The 12,017-nt window shown below is 42.9% G+C and overlaps 1 protein-coding gene across 2 annotated transcripts in view; it reads right to left on the bottom strand.

Annotated features, from left to right (window-relative positions):
* si:dkey-246i14.3 (ephrin A4) overlaps positions 1-12,017 on the bottom strand; it is a 47,499-nt gene that overhangs the window by 9,647 nt on the left and 25,835 nt on the right. For both annotated transcript variants that reach the window (XM_061675582.1, XM_061675583.1), the window contains exons 2-3: positions 8,162-8,460; positions 2,379-2,447 (exon numbers count right to left, since the gene is read on the bottom strand). In XM_061675582.1, coding sequence (XP_061531566.1) covers positions 2,379-2,447; positions 8,162-8,460 — 368 coding nt within the window. The remainder of the gene's footprint in view (positions 1-2,378; positions 2,448-8,161; positions 8,461-12,017) is intronic.

Below are 12,017 nucleotides of genomic sequence, written 5' to 3'. Positions count from 1 at the left end.
TCATCGCATCCCCAATACTCGGAGTATTGTCGCTCTCACACACACACCAAGCATGGCAGCCCAACAGCGAGGGAAGTGGTTTAGGCTTAGGAAGCGCCTACGACACGCCGGAGCACTAGGGCGGAGTCGGGAGGAACTCCGGCGTGGACGGACACGCCAAGATTAGTTTTGCTCCGCTAGCGAAAGATCATAAAAAGAGGGGTGAGGGAGGAGAGGCGAAAAGAGTGCAGGAGACAGAGAGAAGGGATGGATTAGTGCCACTTGAGGAACGACAGACGAGCGGAGGAGAGAGAAAGAAAGGGGTATGGGAAGCAGCAAATTTAGTCAGGATTAGTTTTGGTTAACAGACAGGATGAGAGCGAGATGGGGAAAAAAATAAGAGAAATCTGAGAGTCACTTCAAGTTTGTGTGATCCAACACACACTAAATGGACATTTCATTAGGTACACTTCCACAATCCAATTAAGTTTCAGAATCTCAACACTACTGATCCCACATGTAACAGTACATTCATCAAATATTAATGGGTAAAACATCTAAAAAGCTTAACATTTGAGCTCTTGTATTGGATCACACTAGTCAGTGCAGGTTTACCTAATGAGCTGGGCTGCGAGTGTATCTGGCTCATTTCTGCTCAATAGGCTCACAGGACAAACAGTTAATATCATATTACTAATGAATAGCAGGTTCCATAATATAACAAAAACCTATTTACTTTTACAATAATAAACACCCACAAGTATCATCAGGAAACAATTCTAGGCTTCCTTCTTGATTCTACTTAGTACCGAGTAATACAGATTTTGTGAACTTTGGCCCTAGTGTCCCCAGTCCAGCCTGGCATGAGGAGGAGCCCCCTGCAGATAGCACTTGGGATGGGAACTGGGACAGACGTCTCTGAGAGAGAGAGAGAGCGCGAGAGAGCCCGAGAGAGAGCGAGACACTCACTCACTCACACACACACGAACAAGTGGCACAGGGATTCCAACAGTGAGAGCTGGGCGACATTCCCAACCCGAAGGGGCAGCTCAGTGGACTGGAAGACTAACATTACTCCAGGCGGGCACTGGATTAGATCAAGTCTGGGAATTTCACACTGAAAGATGAAGAGCAGGGGAATGATGGTGACAGCCAATGGAGGAGGGGAAGTAAAAAAACAAAAAAACAATCCAATTATGGGGGTTGCGCGCTCTATTACGTTTCGTTTGTGCCATGATTTTGAAGTGATCATTTTTGGATTTTAACAGGATACGGGCAGGCAAGTCCGAATTAGTTAATTAAAGTGAGTGTTGCACCCAGGCTGCCCATTGTCACCGATTCTGTTCATAACTTTTATGGAGAGAATTTCTAGGTGTAGAGGGGGTCCGGTTTGGTGGCCTCATTATTGCATCTTTGCTTTGTGCAGATCATGTGGTTCTGTTGCTTCATCAGGCCGTGATCTCCAACTCTCACTGGAGTGTTTCGTAGCAGAGTGTGAAGCGGTTGGAATGAGAATCAGCACCTCCAAATCTCAGACCATGGTCCTCAGTCAGAAAAAGGAAGTGCTCTCTCCAGGTTGGGGATGAGATCCTGCCCCAAGTGGAGGAGTTCAAGTATCTTGGGGTCTTGTTCACGAGTGAGGGGAGAATGGAATGGGTGATTGACAGGCAGATCAGCGAAGCGTCTGCAGTGATGCGGACTTTGCATCGGTCCGTTGTAGTGAAGAAGGAGCTAAGCCGAAAGGCGAAGCTTTACCTGTCGATCTAACGTTCCTACCCTCACCTATGGTCACGAGCTGTGGGTCGTGACCATAGGTGAGGATCCTGGATACAAGTGGCCAAAATGAGTTTAATCCGTAGGGTGTCCTGGGTCTCCCTTAAAGATGGGGTGAGAAGCTCTGTCATCTGGGTGTGGCTCCGAGTAGAGCTGCGGCTTCTAAACATTAAGAGGAGCCAGAGGAGGTGGCTCGGGCAACTGATTAGGATGCCTCCCGGACGCCTCCCTGGTGAGGTGTTCTGGGCACGTCCCACTGGGAGGAGACCCCGGGGACGACCCAGGAGACGCTGGAGAGACTATGTCTCCTGACTGGGCTGGGAACGCCTCGGGATCTCCCCGGAAGAGCTGGATGAAGTGGCTGGGAAGAGGGAAATTTGGGCTTCCCTGCTAAAGCCTCTGCCCCCGCGACCCGACCTCGGATAAGCGGAAGAAAAATGATTGATGGATGGATGGAAATGAAACAGTAGGACTAATAATGGGGAAATGAGGGCAACAGTGACATGAAAAAGAGCCCTGATTGTAGAAATATGAAACACAGAGGTTGTGGGGAAGGAGGGAGGGGGTTCAGCTGGACCAAAAGAACGATGAAAGGCGGTAGCTGATGAAAAGAGGCGCACACTCACCGGTCTCGCAGCACACAGTGACACGCAGCTTCATACATGGCAGCGGCGGGCCTTCATCTGCAGGCAGCGCTGAGCCACAACAAGGAAAGAGAGAGGATTTCAGTGCAGGGCGTTAATGACCCCCACCCCGATCAAATCACAGGAGAGAGTGGGATAATTATCGTTTTTGGATTGGGACCACCAGCCACCTGCACTTCAGTTATGTCATTTAAATTCTGCATTTTTTTTTTGTGAGAAATTATGTTTTTATACTGTAGTTAATACAAACGTATTCAAATCCATCACATGAATGGTTTTCCCAAGAGTCCATGTTTATCTCCAGAACTGAAGCATAAAAAGAAAAAATCCTTGGCATCCCTCGTACGACAAACAGGCATTCAAACTGTCAGTCTATGATAATAGAGCGATTGCACTCTCTTTTATAAATGCCAACTAGACACTTCAGTAGATTGTAGAGTACATTGATTATACTGCATATATAATAGATGGGGCAAGTGTACCTAATTTAGTGGCCAATAACCCATAACTTCATTTTGCAGAACTAAAATAAAAAAAAGAGATACTATTCTCCATAACAAGATTTCTGAGGTGTTATTTCAAGATGAAATTTTGACAATTTCGCTTTAAGATAACAGGCTGTTTGATTGGAAGAAGGGCTGCGTGACGAGCCAGAGATGGTGGTCTGTGAGCTGAACAGGGTGTGGGAGCAGACGAACTGAGCCGGGGCTCAGACTGAAGCAACTAATAGAATTAGTGTATGTAACTCTATTGTTGTCTAATGCCTTTATAGTCGGTCCAGTGGCGCATCCTAAACACAAGAGATGCATTTTTGGATCAACTTTATCACTCATGTTGACCGAACACAAACACTCAGAGCCCAAAGTGGTCCGACCCGGCGGAGGGTTGGTGGGTTTTAGGAGGGGCTACTTTCCATTGTTGCTTTTCTCTGAAGTGGCCCAACAAGCACAATAGCCTACAGATTGTGTGTGTGTACATAATAAACGTGATTGTGGAGCCTTGCTTTCATACACCAACAAAGCTCCATTGTCCGGCTTACTACACTAGTAATTTATGTAAAGATGCTTTCTCCTCCTCCTTTTATCCCTTGCTTTTGTTTGCTCTCCCTCCAATGTAGTCTTTTTTTAAATTTAATTATTATTGTTTTTTTTTTTTTTTTACATTAACTGTCACCGAAGTGTTACATGTAATCAACCACTAATTTCATGTAAAATGCTAAAACATAACACTACCTTTTGATTGCAAGTGACAAGCATATGGCTGCTAACGTGGCAGGCTACATCTTTACTCAGTACAGTAAACCCCCACCAATTTGCACCTCACCATTCACCTATTCGCAATTTTTTTCTGTCGAACTAAAAGTATTCTCTTGAGAAAGGCACCTATCAGCATGTTTATCTGCTCAACACCTTGATCCTTCTAAGGCACCATTTTTGTGCAGGAGCAGCTGGCATTGGCCAGCAGCTGATAAACGGCCAAGCAGTAGAGGGCCAAAAGGCAGGAGAAGCTCCTTGTGAGGTTAACGTGAGGTTGAGCAGGGTGCTAAACTTCTCAAGATGATACAGAGAAAAGTCCGGATCGCTATTGGCACCAGTGGAAGTTAAACTCATCCGACAACAGTACTAGGGCTGCAGCTAATGATTATACTGTATTAATAACTGAATAATCTTTAAAAAAAAAATTTGATTAATCAATGGAATGGATTATAATTTTTATTTCTATCCCCTTATTAAAAAAAACCAGGACATTATTTCAAATTGACGTGCAGAAAATGCACAAATTTGATTCACTTACTGGTTTGGTCCATAATGTCAGAAAATTGGCAAATGTCTTATTTTGAGGAAACGCAAAGACAATTAGTCTTATTTTATGGGGAACTACAGAAATCTGAGAATATCGACTGTTGAGAGGCTGAAATTCGTAAGATTAAACAATTTGAAGTTAAACAATGGCTCTAAACGATTAATCGATGATAAAAAAAATCACTGTCGATTAATTTGCTAATCGATTAGTTGTTGATTAATCGATAAATCGTTGCACCTCTAAACATTACGATTAAATATGAATAACTGATGATTTGATTTAAAATGTACCTGAAGTGCATGTTCGTGTTTGCATTCACAACTTGTAAAAACACCAATTTTCAAACAATCAGGCTACATTCACACTGCAGGGTATGATGCCCAATTCAACCTCAGGGATCTCATTTGATGAGTGTCCCATGTCTGAGAGTGCGTGTGTTGCTGGAGTCCTTCAGCAAATCCTTATTCACTAAAAGTACGAGTCCTGTCTTGGTGCTAGCCAGCAGCCAATCAAAGGCAGAGGAGGACAGGTTATCGTTCCATAAATACAACGGAGACTATTTTCCAGAGCCCTGCGATTGGCTGGCAACCAGTTCAGGGTGTACCCCGCCTCCTGCCCGATGATAGCTGGGATTGGCTGCAGCACTCCCACGACCCTTGTGAGGATAAGCGGCTCAGGAAATGGATGAATGGACTATTTTCCAGACTCGATACATTTTCACTGTTGTGGTAACACCGGGCGCACCACTCAAGACGCAGCAAGCCGTTGGGTGAACGGCTTTGGAGCCGTAGTTGCATACAACTGGGACAGTTTAGGGAAAGTAAATATTTACTACGTTCGCTAGCCCGGAGCTAACTAGCTAGTGAGCTAAGGAGCAAAACAGCTCGCTCTGGCTCGATCAATCGTGGCGATTGATCGGGTCACTAACGGTCACTAACTCGCCGACTGCAGTCCACGCCCAGACCCAGAAGCAGTACCACACCACAGTTGATTAAAAGACGGAGAAAGGTCAGAAAATGACAGATAAAACAAGTGAACATTTGGATCAAACGGCACTTAAAATGGAACGATAACTGTCATTTTTGTTTGTACTTTTCAGTGGGAGGTTCCCACTGGGAGCACTTATTAAAAGTATTCAAATTTTTTGAATTCCTGATTTTGTGGGTTTTATGAGCTGGAAGCCCAAATTAGGTAAAGATAAACAAATACTTGAAATTGTTTAAATTGTGGGCCGTGAATCTATTAAGGGAAGTGGCCATTAGTATTTGTATCGATTTACAAGGAGACAAACGTGGATTTAAAATAAAATATAACCCCATGTATTTTGAAGAGTGATGTTGTTATAAGACTTGGAAACAATATGTAAGTGTTGTGGGATCATAACTTTGGGGTATAGTTACAGTTTAAACTACAGTGGATATTCGTGATTCAGCATTGGCGGATTCAACTATTTGCAGATATTTTTGTTTTTGGGGAACCTACTCCCGTTTTTGTGTTTTTTTTTAATAAATTTTATTTTATTTTAGCATGGGAATTATAATGAGTATCAATTATTTGCAGATTTCCCCTATTTGCGGGCAAGGCCAGTACCAATCCCCCTCGACTATTATACATTATAAATTATAAACATTTTTAGGGGCACATTAAATCATTTGACACAAAACGTTGGTCAATACCCGTCTCCAGCTGTGAGTCCTGTCCAGCGTAAGGGAACGGTAACAAAAAACTAAGTATAAACCTGTCAAAACAGAAGCATTGACAGTGCTTTAATGCTGGCTAAAATGAGGTGTAGTGAGGTGCCATCATGACACCAAAATGTTGGTCCAACTTCAGCATTTGGGGCATTAGAACTTCAAGATAACATCCCCCCCCCCCCCCCCCCCCAGTCTGACCGTATTGATCTCAAAGTTGTTCCTCAGACACTTTCTAGCCTCTCAGTCTCTCCCTGTGTGTTGTCACTGTTGCACACCATGTATTCACTTCATCCCTTTTATTCCCTGCCTTGTCTCACGTCCACCCACTTCTCTTGCTCGCACTGACACAAGTCTTCTTGAAAAGGAAAGGAAGTTTAAAAAAAAAAAAAAGGTTTTACAGTCACTAAGAAGTTCTCTGTCTGCGATTCTTTTCTGTTGAGGTGTGGTGGAGGAACATAGGTGGGAGAAATACAGTAAGAAGAACTTAAGTGAACCTCAATGAGGATGTTTGAATCCAATTCGCATTTTGTATGATTTGAATGCAGTTTTAATCGTTTGTCAAGTTAAAAAGAATTGGAAAACTTAACAATAGACTTAAAAACGTTACGGGTTATTTACAACCCCAATTCCAATGAAGTTGGGGGGTTGTGTTAAACAAATAAAAACAGAATACAATGATTTGCAAATCATGTTCAACCTATATTTAATTGAATACACTACAAAGACCAGATATTTAATGTTCAATCTGATCAACTTGATTGTTTTTAGCAAATAATCATTAATTTAGAATTTTATGGCTGCAACATGTTCCAAAAAAGTTCGGACAGGTGGCAAAAAAGACTGAGAAAGTTGAGTAATGCTAATCAAACACCTGTTTGGAACATCCCACAGGTGAACAGGCTAATTGGGAACAGGTGGGTGCCATGAATGGGTATAAAAGGAGCTTCCCTGAATTGCTCAGTCATTCACAAGCAAAGATGGGGCAAGGTTCACCTCTTTGTGAACAAGTGTGTGAGAAAATAGTCGAACTGTTTTAGGACAACGTTCCTCAATGTACAATTGCAAGGAATTTAGGGATGTCATCATCTACAGTCCATAATATCATCAAAAGGTTCAGAGAATCTGGAGAAATCACTGCATGTAAGCGGCAAGGCTGAAAACCAACATTGAATGCCCGTGACCTTTGGTCCCGCAGGCGGCACTGCATCAAAAACCGACATCAATGTGTAAAGGATATCACCACATGGGCTCAGGAACACTTCAGAAAACCAATTCCAATCAATATAGTTCAGCGCTACATCCTTAAGTGCAACTTGAAACTCTACTATGCAAAGCAAAAGCCATTTATCAACAACACCCAGAAACGCCGCCAAGTAAAAAGGTGTTCTGTGGTCCGATGAGTCCACATTTCAAATTGGTTTTGGAAATTGTGGACGTCGTGTCCTCCGGGGCAAAGAGGAAAAGAACCATCTGGAATGTTACGGATGCGAAGTTCAAAAGCCAGCATCTGTGATGGTATGGGGATGTGTTAGTGCCAATGGCATGGGTATCTTACACATCTGTGAAGGCACCATTAATGCTGAAAGGTACATACAGGTTTTGGAGAAACATATGCTGCCATCCAAGCAACGTCTTTTTATGGACGCCCCTGCTTATTTCAGCAAGAGAATGCCAAACCACATTCTGCACGTGTGGCTACGTAGTAAAAAAGTGCGGGTAATAGACTGGCCTCCCTGCAGTCCAGACCTGTCTCCCATTGAAAATATGTGCCGCATTATGAAGCGTAAAATACGACAACGGAGACCCCGGACTGTTGAACAGCTGAAGCTGTACATCAAGCAAGAATGAGAAAGAATTCCACCTACAAAGCTTCAACAATTAGTGTCCTCAGTTCCCAAACGTTTATTGAATGTTGTTAAAAGGTGATGTAAACATGACCCTGTCCCAGCTTTTTTGGAACGTGTTGCAGCCATAAAATTCCAAGTTCATGATTACTTGATAAAACAATAAGGTTTATCAGTTTGAACATTAACTATCTTGTCTTTGTAGTGTATTCAATTAAATATAGGTCGAACATGATTTACAAATCATTGTATTCTGTTTTTATTTATGTTTAACACAACGTCCCAACTTCATTGGAATTGGGGTTGTAAGCAAAGCATATTTTCTTGAATGGATCGGCAAGACAAAGTGATTCTAAATAATGGCAAGCCCTCATGTCTTTTGGCTCAGTGACCACACATAGTCACACACATGCGTCATACTCACAGCTATAATAGTAGTGGCGCCCTGGCAGAAATTCAAATCCCAGTGAGAAGGGGGTGAATCTTTGGATCTTCTCCGAGAAGCGCACAGAGCCAAATGGAGCGAAGGGGGTGTTGCATTCCCACCGCTTGATGGCCGACGTGGTCTCCACGCAGCCCTGGAAGGCGGCCTCCTCTGTCAGGTAGAGAGCCAGCGTCTCTGGCTGCCTGGGGCCCAGCGTCTGCTTGCTGGGGTAGTAAGGACAATAGAAGTCCAGGTAGTCATTCAGGTTCACCTGGATGGACAGTTCGCCTGCTGTTAACCTGGAAGAAAGAATGACAAAAGCAGGATGGTCATCCAGATGGCCATATTTATTCATGGTTAAGAATTATGTGGATCCATTTAATTAAAGTTAAAGTCCAATTGAGGCAAAATGGCTAGCAGTGTTGGGTGCCATTAGCTTAGAGAGAGGTAGTTACAGTAGGTAGATAGACGCACTGTAGTATTGATTCAGTTTCAACTAGTATCCTGTCTAAAAAAGTTTAACATGGGGTCAGTTACCCTATAAGCAGTCGTGATACATCCAGGTAATGAAAAATCCTTCAGCCTTATTTTGCCAACCTTGGCATGGAAACCGGAGTTCAGAACAGTCACAAACAGATTCCGCCGACTCCTTTAACAATATTTGAAACAATCGAGATCAACAACCCCCCCCCCCCCCCCCCCCTTGCTGGAGTTATTGCTTAGAAGGGTTAAACGTTATTTTTTCTTAATTTTTTTCAAGCTGCTGCGCCTCCCTTGATGTTCCATGGCGCTCACCAGAGGAGGCCTGCCTTACATGTGAAAAACCCACTTAAGTATTTATAATACAACCAATTATGTTTCATGTGCCATTTAAAACAGTGTTCTTGCCCAGCAGAGTGCATATCCATTTGGATCATAAATATGGGGATCAATGCAATTTAAGTAGTAGTAATATAGGGCTCTTGCTTTGGCACAGACCCATTATCCCTAAAAGTCCGATGGGAGACGAGTTGGAAATTGTGAGCGGTCGAGCGCTGGAAAGAAACATAGCAATTTGAATCACAGCTGGGGGCGCTCTCCTTGCTCTTGTGTTGCATATCACCAAGTTAAAATCAATAGGGATTTTTGGCTTTAACCACAGAGGAATGATCCCTAAAGTGTGCAAAATGTCAGTTAAGAACTGGCACAATGGGCTGAAGATTTGCTGAGACACTTGCACAGTGTAATAGGAGACTGAATGGAAAGAGAATGCAACTACACAGAAAAGGTATTCCAGGATTCCTACATGCATCATGGAATGTTGCTAACGCCTTCTCAGGGATGAACTTTTTTATTTTTATTTTTTTATCATGCATGAGAGTGACATGTTGGAAGGCAATATTTTAAGTGTCAGGGAAGTGACGCTAAAACATAAATCAATGCCAATTAAGAGGATTAAGTACAATAAACCTGTCTGTATTACTTGCTTCCACCTACACAGTGCGGCGGCTAGGCTGAGGGTAAGAGTACGGCTTGCAACTGGAGGCTCGCTGGTTCGTAACCCAGTGTCCAATGGGCAAGACACTTAACACACATTGCCTACGAATGATGTTTGGTGGTGGTCGAAGGGTCTGTAGGTGCAGAATGGACAGACTGCCCCAGGGCGGCTGTGGCTACACAAGTCGCTTACTACCACCAGGGTGTGACTGAGGAGTGAATGAATAATGCATGAAATTGTAAAGCGTCTTTGAGTGTCTAGAAAAACCCTATATAAAAGTGTAATGCATTATTATTATAAATAAGCAGACAGTGTACACGCAGGCATGATTGGCATGCATGAGCACACCTTCCGCTGAGGTTGACTGGCTTTCGGCACAATAAATCGTGGACAAGACAGAACAGAACAGAAGAGGTGCAGAATCTAGAGGTCAGATTCCTGGCTTCCAGTCAGCTACAGTATATTAAAGAGTTACCCATGTATGTATCTAATATGGACTGAGAAGGAGGCGCGGCAGAAGGAAGCAAGGGAAGTTGACGTAGAATAATAAGGCTGAGTGTGAAAAACAGCAACAGGAAAAGACGAGAAAGGGATACAGTCGTGGTGATAGCCAATGTGAGGGTTGAGGCTATGTGCTTGATACTCAGGGACAGGAACGGTTGCAATTGGTGGAGCTCTGAGGTTTAAAAAAAAAAAAAAAAAAAAAAAAAAAAAAAAAAAAAAAAACACTCCAAGTGTTGCAGGTAGGATTCTTGTGAAGGTGAGGCAACACCGAGCTGTATTGACTCAGTCTGTGGAACCTCACTACATTCACTTAAACTAAACAATTGCTTTTTTTTTTTTTTTAAACCAGGAGGACATTACGAGGGAACGTAGCTGGGCATGCACAGGTGTTTGAACTGTGGAACCTCACTCCATTCACTTAAAATGATTCATGTGATTCGATGTAATTAACAAAATTCCTCAATATTTTTGTCTATCAGTAACCAGGAAGACGTATTACAAGAAAGTAGGGATGTACAGATAACGGCACTCATCACCGATAGGTAGCAGGACTCGCCGAATGGAATGAGGTCCCCGGTTTGGGTCAACACCTATGCATGCCCATCTTTGCTCCCTCACAATGGATTTTCCTGGTAATAAAAACAAAAAAACAAAAAAAAAAATATATATATATATATATATATATATATATATATATATATATATATGTGTATCAATTTTGTCAATTGCATGAAATTAAATGAAGCTATCATTGTGTAGTGAATGGAGTGAGGTTCCACAGACTGAGTTCATACTTGTGTATTCCCAGACTTTTGGTGCCTTTGTGAGTGGGTGTCTTTTGTTGGTCGTTGGGTTTTGCCTCACTTCAACTACAACTATTTTTTTTTCTTTAGCTCAGAGCTCTAGCATTAAATTCCTGTTCCTAAGTGTCAAGCACATAGCCTCATCCCTCACATTGGCTCTCACCATGCCAATCTCCATTTGTTGAAACAGGCACCTGTGGCGATACTAGCATCCGTGCTCATAAAAATACTACGAGACCAAAACCACTCGAGCAGCCTTCTGAGTCGAAGCCCTGTGGAGACATTTTTAGGTAAACACATACAACAACACTTTTAGAAAAATGCAAATTATGCCCTGCAAAACAGATGATGAACTTCGCTCAGGCGGGTATGGAGGTGACCGCATTAGTAGTTGCAGAGGCGGGCTGTCCCGCAATCACAGATTTTTTCAAGCTCTTTCTCCTGAAAGAATAGTGCCATCTGACACAAAGCAGTGACAGTAAATCAATTGATTTGCATGTGATTGACAAAATTGCTTGTTATAAAAACATCCACCCGTCTATTTTCTATACCGTTTGTGGATCACAGGTAAACTCACTCACCATTCACACCTCAGGATAACTTAGAGTCTGGACTTTCCTGCTTGGAGGTAGATGGTGTTCACTGCAGGCATGCAACTACCCCTAATTAGGTAGGCAAAATACAAGTGAGCATGAACAAACAGGTAAACAAACAAACAAAACAAAACAAAAATTAAAAGAAAGTTAAATGTTTTAATTAGTGAACCTCAGAGAGTCCACCAGTGCAGACTATCACACAGAAGGCGGAACAACCAAGTGGAAGACTTTAATTAGTCTTCTCTTCGCACAGAGAACACAAGGGTGAAAAAAATAAAACGGAAGGTCCGGATGTGGCTCAGGAAGGGTCAGGTCTGTCAGTGGGAGTCTTTATAGAGGGGTGACAGAGCAGAGGAGAGAGGGAAACGGGTGCAGGGAGTTAGCGAGGGGGAACAAGAGTGTGGAATGAAAGGAGGAGGTGGACAGCTGAGGACTTGAGGAAAGGAGTGCAGACAGAGCTTCCCTGATTTACACAA

Source organism: Phycodurus eques, chromosome 4 (assembly GCF_024500275.1).
Source record: "Phycodurus eques isolate BA_2022a chromosome 4, UOR_Pequ_1.1, whole genome shotgun sequence".
Classification (NCBI taxonomy): Eukaryota; Metazoa; Chordata; class Actinopteri; order Syngnathiformes; family Syngnathidae; genus Phycodurus; species Phycodurus eques.
The sequence above is the reverse complement of the archived record's forward strand: the minus strand, read 5'-3'. Positions and strand labels throughout refer to the sequence as shown.